Source organism: Sabethes cyaneus, chromosome 2 (genome assembly GCF_943734655.1).
Source record: "Sabethes cyaneus chromosome 2, idSabCyanKW18_F2, whole genome shotgun sequence".
Classification (NCBI taxonomy): domain Eukaryota; kingdom Metazoa; phylum Arthropoda; class Insecta; order Diptera; family Culicidae; genus Sabethes; species Sabethes cyaneus.
Genome location: NC_071354.1, coordinates 217,388,315 through 217,405,484, shown reverse-complemented (window position 1 = coordinate 217,405,484; position 17,170 = coordinate 217,388,315). Strand labels below are relative to the sequence as shown.

The 17,170-nt window shown below is 39.0% G+C and overlaps 2 protein-coding genes across 3 annotated transcripts in view; one reads left to right on the top strand and one right to left on the bottom strand.

The window, feature by feature from the left end:
- Nucleotides 1-6,033: 6,033 nt before the first annotated feature.
- Nucleotides 6,034-17,170, bottom strand: part of LOC128738979 (molybdenum cofactor biosynthesis protein 1) — a 32,697-nt gene continuing 21,560 nt past the window's right edge. The window contains exons 3-6 of one of the 2 annotated variants that reach the window (XR_008412134.1): nucleotides 16,476-17,139; nucleotides 15,540-15,974; nucleotides 15,299-15,449; nucleotides 7,880-7,970 (exon numbers count right to left, since the gene is read on the bottom strand). Coding sequence is in view for 1 of the 2 variants with exons in the window: in XM_053834503.1 (XP_053690478.1) it covers nucleotides 7,327-7,970; nucleotides 16,476-17,139 (1,308 nt within the window). In the remaining variant the exon portion in view is untranslated. Of the gene's footprint in view, nucleotides 7,971-15,298; nucleotides 15,450-15,539; nucleotides 15,975-16,475; nucleotides 17,140-17,170 lie in introns of both variants that reach the window. The other variant, XM_053834503.1, reaches the window with a different exon arrangement.
- Nucleotides 6,531-7,121, top strand: LOC128736652 (B9 domain-containing protein 1). The gene has a single exon (XM_053831141.1). It carries the CDS (start codon nucleotides 6,531-6,533, stop codon nucleotides 7,119-7,121), a length of 591 nt encoding a protein of 196 aa, XP_053687116.1.

The window sequence follows — 17,170 nt, the reverse complement described above, 5'->3', positions numbered from 1 at the left end:
ATGGACGCATATTTGTCTCGCTGCATATACCTTTTCATATAAAATGGTTTCAAGTTGTATACAAAATTTAGTGAAGTTTTTCAACATGATCTCAAAGAAGGACAAATAATAACATCAAAACTAAGTTATTTTTCGAAAAATCAGTTTTTCAACTTTGAATGCGATTTTCTAATTTTCGTGTTTTGTAACATGGGACAGATATCCTTCCAGCGGCAGTATATGTGTCCCACACATAGATTTTTGCAATGTGCCCAGTAAATGAACTTTATGTGCCAAAACAGTTATCATTCATGGTGTTTTTCATTAAAATTTGCACGTACTATTCATATGCGTATAATTTTTATGTGTACTTCTGTGCGGATTGTGTTTATTGTAACTTGCGGACTTTCGGGTAGTTTTATGAACGAACAAAATACACATCGTATTCGGTTAACGTTCTAATCACGAATGCTTAATTTTTATTTAGCTATTGCATACGCTTGCTGAACAGCTACAGCCCTACAGCTTATATATTTGTTTACTATGTAATTCCTCCGAAGGGGTTTGGATATTAGGTCGACTGATAGATATATACATCAAAGTATATTTATGATTGGAAAGGTATATTACATTTATATGTGGCACATGATAATCATATGGATTTTCATATGGAAATTCTCCATTAGTTATGTGCAGATTATTTTGAGTGTTGTTTCATATGTCAATCATTCGGGTATCAAAAGCCTTCGATTACCTTCGATTTAACGTAAAATGAAATATTTCATATGGAAAACACGTTAAACAACCACGTTTTTCCAACAAACCTTCAATCAACATGTCACTGCTTTTGCACTGCAAATCCACGTGTTTTACTATTAGATCATATCCTGTTGCAATCCACATGAAATCGAGGTGTAAAGGTTTTATAAATATTTCACTGGTTTTACACGTTTAATTGAAGGGTGACTCTTGTGAAATGTCATTCTATTTGAAATTCACGTGGCTTGCATGATGAATTGATGTGAATATCACATCATCTCCAATTCTTTTACCCATGGTTTCACACAGACAAACAGACATAACACTCGTTTTCTGTTCATCGTACCGATAAAACCGTCATTTCAAATTTGGACTTAGTTGGGAATGTTTCCGCGCTCGCTATTTTGGCGCCACTGATGCCATCAAAAAGTCACGCTAAATATGGGATGAAAGTGTGAATTTGGTTTATGCACCTGCATTGTAGGAAAAGTGCCCGGGAAAACGTTCCATTCCTTTCCAAAGTGTCCGGAATTGTAAGCATTCTTGAATTCGTTTATCCCTTTAAGCCCGAGCCCACACAATTGTGTAGGTGACCCATGACTACTTTTAAAAAGTTTTCCTTTCCTTTCTAAACGTCGTACTTTTACATATATGGCGCCAATCTCTTGTGTAAACATCGTAATTCGTAGAAAAAATAGAAAATAGCTGAAAAGAAGTTTTCTTTTGTGCTTGGATTAACCCTCTAACGGGCAACATCGTAAAAACGATGCGATCAAGCTAATGACTGTATTATCATGAAAGTACACTCAAAAGAACCTTATGTTCTGATTTTCATGCAAAAATAATTATCTGGAGGAGCGCCAGGTTAGAAAAAGTCCAATTTCTCTTTTTCGTTTTTCATGTCCAACGCTCTACCCAGATATTTTTTCAGTTCAAATACATTACAAAATTGATATAAAGCATGAAATTTACTCATGGAAAAGTTTTAAGGTCAATCATTTTGTTCTAGATGTGCTTTTTCATCAAAAGTAAAAATGGAAATATTCGCGCATTAATTAATTTCGAAATTTTTCGGAATTTTTGATTTTGAAAAATGATAACTTTTGAATGCATAGTCAGAATGTTGTGATATTAATATCAAAATGTTAAGAAATCTGTTCTGAACACATTTTGCGTATTGTCAATTCAAAACAAATTTCGTATGCGGCTTTGGAGCTCCAAAAGCGAAGGCCGTCTACAGACGGTCTTACCCGTTAGAGGGTTAACTATTGTCTAAGTCTTCAAAATCTTGTGAAAACAGTAAAAAGTTTTATCTGTCGTATTTTCTTATTGGATCCCTATTTCGAAATTGCTTAGATAAAAAATTATTGGTAATAAGTATTTCTAATTGATGTAATTAAAAATTTACGGGAAACAACTTTTACAACTTACTTATGCACATTGTTTTTCATACCTACACAATTGTGTAGGTTCGACCTTATTGTTTACCTACTTTTACCTTTACGTTTCCGCCGGGACTTCAAAAATTAGTGTACTTGCCGTTACACTTTTTGCTCTATCTTTACTATTTTGACTATGACCGATTTTTATACAACTTGTCTTCAAAGAACCACCTTAGATTGACCTTCAATGAAAAAATATATTAGCAAATTTTGGATCCATTTTCCCGGAGATATTCCAGATCGCAGTGGGATTATTTTTTCACGTCATAAGTAACAGATGAAATAAAACGAAATCTACTGCTGCCATCTTATTTTGAGTCAGTAAGAATGAATACCTTATACTGTAGAGCACTCGTTCATGCTCCACACTACATAACTTCCGTTTAGAGTACTACCGGAACCTAAAACTGGTCATTTATAAATTGTAAAGTAATAAACAAGTGTGACAAATGATGTATTCAACTACGGGATTTTCTAAGACAAATTTTTGGAATAACATTTGAATGTTTTTAAGCCAATCTGGACGTTCCGGTATATCTGTTGTATTAAGGTTAGTAAAAACTTAACTTGCAAAAAGTTGCGTGTATTTCCATAGCTACGTAACGACCGTTCCGCTGCTTCAGAAGCTGAAGTCTATGAGCCTCGAAGCGATGATCTCGCTCTAAACTAAACGGGGCCAACCCTATTGAATTCTGTGGACTTCTTTACACAAAATAATTAGGTTTTCATGTTTTGTTTTTTCAAAGCCTGGCTTGATATAGTCCAAAAAGGGTAAAAAATGTTAAAAATAGGGGAAAATGAGCAAAATGGGGCACTTCCCGATGACAAACAGGAAAGCGGTGGACACCATGCGATTCTCCGGAAAATTTTACATAAGATCGCCTACATTTTATCAGCCTGCAGGCCATATCTTAATTGCGTCCGTTTTTTCGACTCGTTTTTGCCCATAGTGCAATGGTATAAGATAAGGCCGAACCCACACAATAAGGTTTTGCAAGGTGACGTCACGAATGAACCGGAATGAACGTAATTCACCCATCTGACGTCCACTCGTGGTTTGTTTACTATTTGTTAGGCGAAAGCGTTATGCATAAATTGGAGTTAAACGTTTTAAAAGCGTATTATCCAGCAGTGTCGCCCTCCAAACTACTCGGAATGGCAGTTTTTGTGCTTTTCTGACTGCCGTTAAGGCCTTTAAGCAATATTCAGTTTCAACATGTTAACCCATGTTCTAAGTCCATGTAAACAAACCACTGATAGACGTCAAAGAAGTGAGGTTATGCTCGCCCGTGCAAAACCTTATTGTGTAAGTTGCTAAATTTAGCGAACATTTATTGCAATGTGTAGAATACACTGGTTTTGGTATCTCGAGAGATAAAAAAAATTGATATTGATCCAAAAACCAAAAATATCGTAAGTAAACCCGTCCGTGCTTAAAGGTTTATTTCAATTCATCAAAAAAGCTTCCTTTTACAGGTGCACTCTGTGGGTGCAGTTCTGCTGCTCGGATGAATTATCAGATATTTTTCGCAAAGGTGGTGCTGCTGCTCTTCGACAACGGCGGATCTGTTCAACTCACTTCCGGCCAGAAGCATATTTCAATCCCTTACAACCGGAAAAAGGGTAAACAGAGAGGGAAAATGGCTTTCAGAATTCATAACTACTCAAATTTACAGATTACGACCACATGCAGTTCCCACTGTTGCGGAAAGCTATTACGAGTTGGAAGTTTTGGATGATATCTCATCCTCAAACGACGAACATCGCATCATGGGTAACGATACGGTGATTGAACAGCAGATACATGATACATCATAGCTCAGCGTCGTCAGTGAAATGTGCGATAGAATCATTACTGACAATTTAGTTGCAGAAGAATCGAATAATTTCGATCTTCTACAACCAGAGAAAGGGTAAACAGAAAGGGAAAGTTTCTTTCAGAATTAATAATTACTCAAGTTTACAGATTACGCCCACATGTAGTTGCCGCTGCTGCGGAAAGCTATTACGAGTTAGAAGTTTTGGATGATATCTCTTTCTCAAACGACGATTGCTACATGGCAAATGATATGACGAATCAACAGCAAATATGCGATATTTCAGAGCTCAGTGTCGTCAGCGAAATGTGCGATAGCATCCTTACTGACGTTAGCGTGGATAATTCGACAGAATGTAATAGCAATAACATCGACTACAAGCAAATGTATATTGCTGAAAAAGTAAAGAGACTTCAACTCGAAAACAATAAAAAGAAGCTTTTAAAGAAACTGAAGGCGGCTAATCGGAAAAGCACTTGGCGACTACGATCGAACCTAGTTCAAAAGGAAAGAATTAGAGCACTGAGATCCAAATTGAAGCTTGAACAGGCAAGCAACAGAGAAACAAAGTGTCTAGGGCGACTAGTGATAAATAATAAATTACTTCATAAATCCTTACTAAACGCATCAAAGAAGCCACATGGTCGCAGGTATAACAACGAGATGAAAAAGTTTGATGTCAATACCTATCTCGCCGCACCATCTGCATATAGAGCCATCCAACGCTCCAGTGTACTAGCACTGCCTCACAAAATAACTTTGGGTAGATACAACGCAGACGTCCGGATTACGCCAGGAATCAATTATGAAATATTGGACAGGTTAGAAAAAAAGACGCGAAATTTCACAAGGCAGGAAAAAACCGTAATGATTGCTATCAACGGCATGTCAATTAAGTCAGGGCTGACTTACAACGCTAAAACTGACACCTTTATGGGCTTCCCTGATGACGGGAAGCCGATAAAATTTGAAAGAAATAATCCAAAAATTTTGGCAACTGAGGCAATTGCCATCATGATTTGCAGTATAACCATGGTGGGATCTAAATGCTGTCCTGGAAATTTGAAAGATGGCAAAAATCAAACTAAAAGTCGCCGATATAAGCAGGTATTGAGAAGCAAAATCTAGTTAACTTTTCAAATTTCGATTCAAATTTTTTTTTCTGTTGGATTAGCTGAATTTAATTCAACGTTAGATTATCTAACGATTAACGGACACTTTTTATGGCGTATTGGTATTGGTTTTAGTGTTGTAAACAATTTTCGACCAGTTGAGATGGGATTTTTTTCTAAAAGCAAGGTATAGTCAAAATCACCGTGAACAGATGGAGTATTTAACTGCCGTCCCTGCCTATGAAGTAAGGCGACCACGAGAAAATGTAGGAAATTTGTTCTTGAAACTTTTCGTTGATTGAGAAATAAAATTTCTGACGACCAGAACTTGTTCAGTTTATGCCAACTGCCATCAGATGAATCTTTTCTATCTAGGGTAGTTGAACCAATAGTTGTGGTAGTACCAATAGTTGCGCTACTATTCATTATTAATGCATATTTTCGTCACCGTAGCATTTTAGATACAACAATTACATTCATTATATAAAACAGGTTTTTAGAAGTATTGGTAGTTAGACTACGCCATTTAAATTTAAAGCATTATTTGCTAAAATGCCAATTTTCCAAAATCTAACGCGCAGTTGGAGCGCACAATTATAGGCGCTCATCTATAGTTTTGCTACGATGTTTTTTCACTTAGCAACCTAGCAATGTACATGGAATAACACAATTAAAGGAACATCAAACTTAATTAAGGAAACATTAGCGCAACTGTTGGTACAATATAATTGAATCGGAAAATTCATTTTTTCTTTATAAAGCTTCTCGTACAACGAAAGCAATTGTCTTGCCTTGTGACAAATACCTTGTATTTGATAAATTTATATCCCACAAGCATTAATTGAAGCATATACCTCAATAATTATTGGGTTTTACTTCTGGTTAGTTTCTTTCGAAAATTATAACAATCTTTCTTTTCTGAATATTTATTTCTGTGCGAAGAAGCTTTCATTAATACCAATCTAGTTATTGGTAATTAGTTTGCACGAAAAAAATTGGACTCGAAATTAAAATAGTATGATGTAGCGATTAGATGAAAAAACGATTACACCATACCACTCAAACGGAGACTATAAATTATAGGCTTTAATTATGACAAATAATGATTGATATAGCTATTACTAGCATAAGTTTAAAAAATACTTTATAACTAACAAAAAATTCTACCCGCAATTAAATGCTTATTTCGTTCATAAACACTCAGCAATTATTTTTTTAAACAATATTTTTTTTCTGAAAATGATACTTGGGATGATAAAATTACACCGCACTGGTTTAGAGCGAGCTTAAGCTACTTGCATTCAAATTTCCATACAAGTTTTGCATTAGATGGGATATGTTGTGTCCTTTCGATCTGCTCTCTGTAACCTAGGCAACCAACCTAATAATGCTCTAACAAACAAAAACCTTCGTTTGAAAAGATGAAAGAAATTTCGGAAGATAGTGAAAGTTATTTCCATCTGGCCGTGTCCGGTCAGCTGCAATCAGCCTACTTTCCGATGGGACCGGATGGAAGCAGTTTGTTCTGTAGATACGATGTTATCGCCGGTCCAGACTGGGAACTTGTATCCGGAATGCGGTCGGGAATCACACAGAGTGCCAAGGCGAATGCCGGTGACTATCGGACGGTGGTGTTCAATATGCCGTTAGAGTTCACGCTTAAATCGACTAATCCATACGGTTGGCCACAGATAGTTTTCAGTATGTACGGAAACAATTTCTGGAACGTGGAAACGAATCGCGGTTACGCAAGAGTACACTGTCCATTAAGCGGAACTAGTCGTACAGTTCGGGCACCATTGTTTGTGCCGAAGTTCAACAATGTTTGGTCGGCTGCGATGAGCTGGCTTACGGGCATCAATCCAGAGCTTCGAGATCCAAAAATTTTGGCAGATGGATCTAAATATAATGGCTTTGCATGCGAAAGCTACGGCGAACTGGTGGTTAGTTTGCAGACGATTTCTCGTGGCTGTAGCAAGATGGCTCTCGACTGGGGACAATCCTATGACTAAGTATATGCAGTGATGAATTGTATTCATATCATGATATATCACGGAATAAAGTATTTTCGAGCGTACTCATTTTTTCTGGATTGAGAACAAAGCAAACAACAAGCAAAACGAGTACATGAGGAGGTTTAAAATGTTACTTGTAAAATAAAATCCCTATATCCTTATAAGGATAGGCACGACGTGTTGTTCACAATGATTGTCCATCTCAAATGTGCTGCGGAACAAATTCTTCCTTACTCGGAATTGGATCAGTCGCATAATGCCTAACTATAATGGGTGTTTCATCGGTCATAAGTTCTATTGGTGCCTGAGTGTTCGTTGGATTATAGTAGTCGCTTTTGCCACCAGTCTTCTCTACTAGCATAATATTTTTGATGAGAATATCGTGCGACACGGATTTGCACATATCATAAACTGTAAGCGCCGCTATGGAAGCGGCGGTCAGTGCTTCCATCTCGACACCCGTCTTCCCGTCGCATTTCACCTTGGTCAGAATGTGCACCTCATGGGTCGAAGAGTTGAGACTAGTTTCCACCTTGATCGACGATAGTGGAATATTGTGACAAAGTGGAACCAGGTCGGAGGTTTTCTTGGCCGCTACGATACCGGCCATCTGAGAGATCGAGAGGACATCACCCTTCTTCAGCTCGTTACTTTCGATCAGTGCGGAAATCTTCGGTCCGACGTAAATCGTTGCCTGCGCTTTGGCTTCCCGTTTCGTGGACACCTTGTCGTCGACATCGACCATTGTCGCTTTGCCCGTATGTTCGTCTACGTGCGACAGCGAACTGAAGTGGCGTACCACCCGGATGGAACTGTAGCCAGTCGATGGGATGAATGACGATGGGGCTGGAAAAGTAAGTAGAGAAAGAGAGATGAGATTTAAGCGATACTCGGTAAGTATATAATCTGTATATGTGCTTTGTGTTCGATCAACGGAGATGTGCTATGATAAAAATTAAACAAATTAGTTTCTTGTAATATTTAGCAAGCTTGCAGATTTTATCCCGGAGGTTGCACATATGTTACGTATACAAATAGCTGGGACACGGCAAAAAATATTTCAATGTTATTGGAACACACCCCATAAGTTCTAATCGGTCTTGTAATCATGCCGTTAATTGCCTAGCTCACTCACGTCTCTATATGACACCAGTGAACTCGTTACGTACTCGACATACCCCTGCAAGCGTTGCTTATTATTATCAATTAGCGGTACTACTATAATGCTATGAGTTAAGTGGTTATGGACGCGATATCTTTAACTAGAACAATCGATTAGTAGCGGCCAACCTGTTCCGTATTGACTGGATATTATTTTCATGCTCTAGAGTACCTAGATAGAATTTCTAATTAAACTGAAAAATGTAGCATGTCTCGCATTCCCAAGACTAAACTGAAGAACAACTATTATACGTTCAAGTTTATTTCGCCTCAATTAAAATAAAGTTCGTTAGTAACACGAACTGAAAACGAAACAAACCTTAAGGTACAAATTTGTCATACTGAATTCAAAAAAATATTATCGAGTAAAAGCCATACAAAGATAGGCTTTGACGAAACATTCTTGACACTCATTAAAAGTTGTTCGTTGCCCTATCTACAGCGAGAGGAAATAAATACAGAATGAACATGATCCTATCGAGATTCGTATCCCCGACCATCCATCAACCGTGTCAATATGCCTTGGTTCTGGTTGATGAACAACACCCTAAATGACCCTAAATTAGTACCATGTTGCACTGCTGAGATATTCGAGAACTGTGGTGAAAACTGCAATCCACTGGTTACACAAAATGTGTGCGATCCATTAGGTAGTATCCAAGCACGTAAGAGCCTCATTCATGTACCAGAATTGATCCGAGCTTGAAAATTTTTGAATGCATGAGCATAAGAACCTTTATTACAAATACGTTTTTAAAAACCTGCATAAATTACGAAAACTATATGAAGAAATGCACTGCAGGTTTGCAGGGGAGCAACTTTGGTAGCAGCCCTGTTAAGTACAGCAAAAAAAAAATTTACAGCGTCATATGCTTAATTTGAATTGCTGCAGCCATCGGAAAAAAGAGCCAAGCAACCACGCTCGATGCTTTGTTCGTACTACCAGCTCCACCGCGGAGCAGCGAAGAAGTTGGACATCGCGAGGCATTTCGTGTCCGCCAACTATCCGTCGGTTACACCATCCTCTCCCTTCTGGAGAAAGGCGTGAGCGTCAGAAATCTGTTTCCAGTCACCCGAAGGTACTGTGCAATCGTAAAGTGCACCGGAAACTAAAAAGGAATACCGAGAGCAAAATGGCCCCATCGTTCCGCGGGCCGGGAGAAATACCTGGCCAAATGGAAATTTTTATACGAAACCGTCAGTAGAAGCCGGCGGTGTCCAAACTGTATGCAATTTCCTAGAAGGAGCGACTGAAGGTGTTGGTGTAAAACATTTATCTGGCGAAGCGCTAGGTTGTGGTTGATGATGAGACCTACTTTACGCTGGACGGCAACAACTGGTAGGGTACCGTGTACTTTACGTCTCTCAATATATATCTCCCACATCATGTTTCTGAAGAAGATTCTTTCCCTCAGAGTTTGCGATGAACGGGGAGATATACAGTATGAAGTACCTGTCGGAAGTTGCCGCCTTCATCAAGAAGTATCGCGCGAAAAAGGATGTGGTCTTTTGCCCGAACCTGACCTAAACATTATACCGAAGATCGCCAACCCACTTAACGTCCCGCAGCTGCGGCTGATTAAAAATAGTAGGGTAAACCCGCTTCTTCGACATCTCTATTTTGGTCTGCAGAGTTTGGCAGTGTCCCCATTAAGATGCACCCCTCGATACGAAGTGATTTTCCGCCCAGTGTTGACGTTTCAGATTCAGTGACGGTGACTGACGAGCCGCGAGGTCAGGTGAACGTCAAACGGGGTTTACTTCAATAAATTGGTGGAGGTGGAGATCACGAAAGAGCTGAAAAACATGCCGACATTTACAATTTCATCGGTCATGAAAAAAGTTGCGGCCAACTGCTATAAGGCCGCCCGACAGGGCGTCGAGGAATTTAGTAGAAGGTTTAATAATCGTAGGATTTAAGCACAGTTTGTTCATTGTTCCATTGAACCATCTTTTGTGGCTTTTTTCATTGCGCTCCAAAGTTAGTAGGACAGGGTTTCAGTTTCGCAAAAAAAATCCCTAAGTTTTCCAGGTTTTTTCCAGGATTGAGGGAAAAATCCAGGTTACTCAAATAATGTTTAAACTATGGTGTTCAATTAACATTCGCGGCACTGTGCCATGCAGTGTAAATTCATATTTGAGTAATAATAATCCCGTATCTACTGATAAATTTAAACTAAGCTTGTGAAACAAGGAGGGATACAGAGATGAGGTAATGACGAAAAACTGGTGCTTCAAATTGCTAAACTACAACCGTGTGTGGGAGACGCAGAAAAAAAACCACGCTAATAATTTTCGCATGGGAGTCTAAACAGGCGAAATCTCCCCAATAATATTAAAGTATAATAATATTTTAACAATATACCAATGATAAAAAATTAAACAGATAATGATTTCTGGTGATCTGGGATGTTTCAATCACTTTAATTTAACTAGTTATCGAACTAGTTATCTACAATTCTGCTGAATAAAGTTTTGCTGTATCTTTTGTATTTACGGTTGCTACAACTAATACGCTACTAATAAACTACTAGTTATTAGTAGCGTATTAGTTGAACGTTCATTTCAACACCTCACCAGGTGGCCTCGAAGTAAGGAAACCGGTTTAACAAGATAGTCGTGATATGTTTGAATCTCAGCTGTTAGAGTCAACAGAATCGTAAGGACTACCTCCGCAATTGTCCTCTACTCTAACAGCTGGCTGCGAAGTCTGAAAGACAGAATGTCAACTTTAGGAAACGGAATGTAGAACCTAGGCTTTGCTTTGCTTTGCTTTAGGGGTAACTTATTTCTCAGACAGATTTCAGATTACAGAGGAAATGTTAAGACAGTTCATGTTCATTTATATTCATAAATGTGTTATCATGCTATTGAAGAGTAGCCCGGAGCTACCCTACGACCTTAGTATTGAAAGTTTGGGGAACGGCTGGGAATAAGAAATACGCGTTTACTCCGTGTGCCTACCGGCCGGCTGGACCTGTCATCTCTAGTATATTTTCTCTATACAGCGGGCCTTAACATAAGCTACCGAAACGAAGAAATTTCCCCACCTGCTCTATTTCCCTAAGCGAGTCATCCATGCGAGAATCGCTTCCTTCTATTCTGCTGACCGGCAAATTACACTGCGCGTGAGTTCCTTATCTGTTATTTTTCCCGCGCAATTTTCTTTGCAAGCGGAGAGCGAAAACTTGACAAACAAAGTTGGTTAAACTTTTACCAAAGCGCGCTGTGCTTTCGCAGCACCGAATTTTTTAGCGCCCATTGCTGCTAAATCTAGAACCCGCTATGGTGTTTTTCTACAAAGCACCCGGAAATGTGTACATATATGTTTAATGTTTGTTCTACGAGTCACAAGACATGCGAAATAGTTTAAGCTTTTGTTTAACTTCAATTTCATTGCGGGCACCCTTGGAGAAACAAGGCCGCGGATTCCGAATTCATTTTATATTTTTATGCCAACGTCAGCCGTTCTACTTCCTGACCAACGCGGTTGGTTTTACTTTGCATGGATTGACTGGGAGTTAACCCTCTGGGTCCAGGCTACATATCCGAATTGGATTAGATAGAGGGTAGGGTCGTTATCCAAGTTTGAGTACAGTGCTGTGAGGAAAACATTGGGAAAGATTTTAAAAATTCCTTGAGGCTGGGTGAAATTCCCTGAGAATTCCAGGTTTTACCAGAATAAATAAAAATCCCGGAGGATTCCCGGTTTTCCAGGTTTTTCCAGATAGTAGACACCCTGAGTCCACTTTTTTAATACACAATTTATTCAACTGACAATTTCCAAAGTGGAGGATAACTTAGAATGATTCATACATGTTTCATTCGTTTCAGAGAGACTGCAGCCCCAAGCTTTTTCTTTGTGGGTGAGATTTAGACTACTTCGTTCATTGATTTCTGGTGAATGATCCGTCGGTTAAACCACCTTATAATGAACTAAACTCCATTAATTTCGATTTTTATAGAAAATTTTACCGAATCTGCTAATTTTTAATTTCTATTCTTTCATTTTAAACTATTAGCGCCTTTCAAAATTATACTCAAATTACACCTAAACTAGTACAGTAGAATTTCGAACTTGGCATGCCTCGATTTAGGCAACAAAAGTATCCGTTTTTGGCAACACCAAATATTTTACTTCCAAAAATATGCTTAAATATCAGTCAGTTTCCGCATACATACTTTAAATGACGAAAAAATATCGCCCTAAGTGTTCATGAAAAAAAGTTTGCGGTTATAGAATGTTTCTAACAATAATATATTTATTGCCGTAGGACTACGTCTTACCGCAGGTCGCCAAAAACTTACTTACTCCGCACGGTTTGCTCTTGGCGGATTTTGTAAACTTGAAAAGATTGCAATCGTTGATTAATAACATTTAGTCAATTTCTAACGCACTTCAATTTTTTCATTTTAAAAAAGGGTCTCGATTTTGGCAACATAAGCGACACGCATTTGTTGCCAAATTCGAAATCCTACTGTACTGCAAATAGGCGTTAGAATTTTAACCAGAGCTCTTCATGTGTATTTGAAACCTGTGTCGAGTCGACATAGATAGTTGAATGTCCAGAGATAGTAATCATGATCATGATTTTCCACCGTTATGTATTTTGCGATTACACCGGTAATCGGCAAACTGTAAACAAATCGCCGAAAAAGCCGTACGGAATAAACGTAATCATCGAACAAACAAGTCGTTAAGTCTATTGCGAAGCCCACGAACGATCTGGTAATATATTCGAAAGTCAGCAAGCTTCCGTACAATATGAATTGGCAACAGATTATCGTGTTGTATAATATGGTACACAAAGCAGAGTATGGATCATTTAAGGGTATTAGCGAAATTGTCCCTGCCGGGAAGTTTTTTTGGAAACCTACGTGAGAACCAGTCGTTCCGGTTCTGAGCGCTGACGTCGTTGATGTGTCGTCGTACAGTGTAGAGCGGAGATCAGGTTCAATAAAACGCAAAACATTTATTCTTATTTATAAGCGGTGGCAACATTATTTATCCGTACTGGGATAACAGGTAACATGGATTATTAATCGTCAGTCCCATCCGAGTTTCTGAAATTTTGTTTTATTTATTACTACAAATCTTTGTAGATTAAAGACTAGTCCTTTTAAATTCGACAATCGACGATATCATTTGTAATTAACTTTGCTTAAACCTGCCGTTTCAATCCAAAACAACGAAAAGATAAACTTTATCGTTAATCATTTAGGTCAAATTTTTCACACCAGGCAACCATGACACTCAAAATGGAATCTTCTTCTGGATCGAGTATCTTTTATAACAACTGAAAGTCGAATTCAATGAATAATTCTAAGCTTTGTCAAAAAATAACGCTGTTTTAGAAAATTGTAAAACCAACAACAAAATTTTTTTCTGTGGAAAGATGCAATTCTAGAAACTCTTGAGAGCTTGAACACTACCGAACACAACAGATTTAACAGAAATCCAATAACCGTCTATATGAGGCTGTCAATAGATGCATTGATGGTTTAAGTCTAACTCCATATGCCATGTGAGACGAAAGACTAATTAAAGATTAAAAAAGCTTTTCGAATTACTGTTATAATCTAAAGTATTAGACCCCTAAACAGCATTCGGCAGGCATGATGGCATGTGTTTTGTTATAAACTCTACATTAGACGCCCCCTTTTCCACCAACGACATAGACAAAAGACAAAAAAATAAAAGTGTGCTAAGATATGCTAGACTAGATGATCACTAACTCTACAAGTGCAACATATAGCACACTAAGTTCTGCTTGGTTGAGGCGGTATAGTCAAAAGAGCAAAATCGAAGCAATTGGAGCGTGCCTGGTTTCAAGTCTATGTCATATCTACACCATCATATCCATTACAGAAGAATTAGAAAAACAAACCTTAAGAATGACTGACATAAAATAATAATCGACCAAGGACCGCTACCAGAGGTACGTTACTCGACGTTTAAGTTTTAACAGCTTGGGTGCCTTAGGGAAAAGGATTCACGAGTAAACTGAGACAACTCTGCAGTTTAACATGCGAGACCCTATCAGAAGCTATGGTATAATCAATTAGAAGACGAAACGCTTTACCTGATAGAAGACGATCGAAATCATTATGAATCTGTAAAAGAATTGTAGGCGTGGCTATAATTAGAACGAAACCTTGATTAATGTCGATTGATTAAGTGAAAACTTTAAAAAAAATTTGAATCAGATTTTTTAGAAGATCGAAGATTGCTTAAACCAGATCCCCATTTTCTAAGGGTTCAAATTCTAAGGGTTTTCCATCTAAACCAAAACCTTAATTTGACCCTTTACGGTAAAATCAAATGGAAGTATCCAAAATATGAACGCGTATCGCTCTGTCCAAAGTTAATAATCCTGATATTGGCTTCTCATCATAATAGTCGATCTATAAAAAAACTTTCGATTTCAATTCAAGCAAACAATACCATAGGTACATAGCTACATGGATTTATTTATTTCGAAGATATAATTTACTCTGCATATGAGCTCAAATTTTACATCACCTGTGTTACTATGTGACAGAGGGGTTAATCAAACTTGAAATTATAGTTTACCATCAAAAGCGACAAAATCTGAGTCACAAAAGTGTTATAATTGTAAAAAGAGGGTTGGGTTCGCACTAAAAAAGTTCTGTCAGGCAGAAAACTTAACAAGTATATAAAAATTGGTCGCTGATTCCATTTTAATATTCTATCACAAACAACCACAGACAGTAAACAACCGACTAATTTACATAACAGTTAGTCATGTGCCGCTAAAATCTACGACGTGCGATGGTTTTGGTCTTGATTTTCACAGTTTAAATTATAATGTCATAATGCGCAAAATTTTCGTTTCGGCTCACATGCCACACCCGGTAAACATGTCGATGTTATTCGCCGAAACACCCGAGGACGGGGCTCGTTTCCAAGCACCCTTTCGGGACATAATGAGTGAAGTTGTAGTGTGCAACCGTTGGCAGCTTATGACTAGCGAGTAATACAGCTGGCTTACCTATTCTATTAGCATCTATCCTACATTGTTATCGCAACTTTGCTTCATTTAATTATCTCTCTAAATAAGGTGGATGTAAAAATCACACTTGTTTCTTATCCCCCAATCAGTATCATTGGCCGGTTTTCCATTTGAGACAGGTTCATCATACCTACGGAGGAGCAATAAATTCATCACAGAAATGGCAAAAAACAACAAAACAACTATAGAAGCAGGCACCAACAAATTCGCACACACTAACCTGCGTGCTGCTTCTTTTTTCGCTTAACGGCAGCTGAAATCATACAACGTAAATCGTCCTCGGAACAGCCGGCCCGCAATGCATCCCTCAGTGAGACTTCCGTGTTACCAAAGAGGCATACTTTCAAATTGCCATCGGCTGTGATTCGTAGCCGATTGCAGGAACCGCAAAAGTGCTCCGTCATGGAGGTGATAAACCCGATTTGACCGCGAAAGCCGGGCACACGAAAGGCTTTCGACGTATCGTTCGGACCATTCTCGAGCGTTTCCAGATTGGGATAACGGGCCCGAATGGTGGCGAGAGCTTCGCGAAACGGAACCATCGCACTGGTGTCCCATCGATTTCCGGTGAATGGCATATATTCGATAAAACGAACGTCTATGTTGCGTTCTTCGGTCATCGCCACAAAATCACATAGCTCATCGTCGTTAAAACCTGCATTTACAGCACGCCACAAACACGTAAACGCGTAGGAATGCTCGTGTGATCATATGGTTTAAGTATTAGAACGTAGAACGATTCAGAGGCGTACGGTAGGAGATTGGGTCTGTTCGATGTGTATGATCTTTGGGAAAATTTAATCTAAATACCGGACCTCAACGGATTGAAACTTTTTTCAAATTGGTTTCAGTCATAACATTGATGGTTTGACAAAATCTGAACATGCTAAAATGAAACCACGTATACCTGCTAATTTGAATCGATTAATTCGGTTTAACAAATGCGGTTTGTTGACCCACGTCAGTTCGAATCGGATTATTTCGAGTGAACTCTAAATAACCTTCACACGCGCTTTTTTTTCGCTGTTTTCGTAACATAGCTGGCTCGTGGAAGCTATTATAACTTTGTCAGTATATAAAAAAAGATAAAGTTTGATGCACATGGCCCGATCGCTCTACCAACCGTACACCTCTGTCTACGGTAGCGCACACTTACCCTTCATCAACACGCAGTTCACCTTGGGCTTGTAGCCCAACTGGATCGCCAAATCGGTTCCGGCGATGACTCGTTCCCAGCCTTTACGCCGGGTGATTTGTTCGTATTTGGCCGCTTTCAGCGTATCCAAGCTGATGTTGAGCCCATCGAGGCCGGCTCTTTGCAAGCCAACTAGTTGCCGGGTTAACATGAGGCCGTTTGTGGTAATACTAACACTTTCCAAACGAGGAATGCGCTTGAGGCACTGCACTATTTCAGCTAAATCTTTTCGCACCGTAGGTTCACCACCGGTTAGTCGGATTTTTCGAACACCTTCTTGGACAAATAAGTCTGCTAGGCGGAGCACTTCCTGTACTGTCAGTAAATTGTCTTTTTGACTGAGCTGTACCCCTTCGGCGGGCATACAATACTTGCAACGTAAATTACACCTCTCCGTGAGCGAGATTCTCAGATAACTGTGAAATCTACCAAACAGGTCGGTCAGGGGCGAGCTAGAAATACTACTGCCGCTGCTGCTGGCAATATTGTTGTTTTTGTCTTCGATGCTGCCGCCGCTGCTGCTGCTGCTGCTGCTACTTCTGCTGCTGGTTGTGTTTTTATTTTTGCCAATTCCGTCCCGCAGCACGCTCCTGCCAGCAGTCACGTCCGCACCGTTCCACGGAGTCTGGAAGCAGAGAATGCACAAAAACATGCAA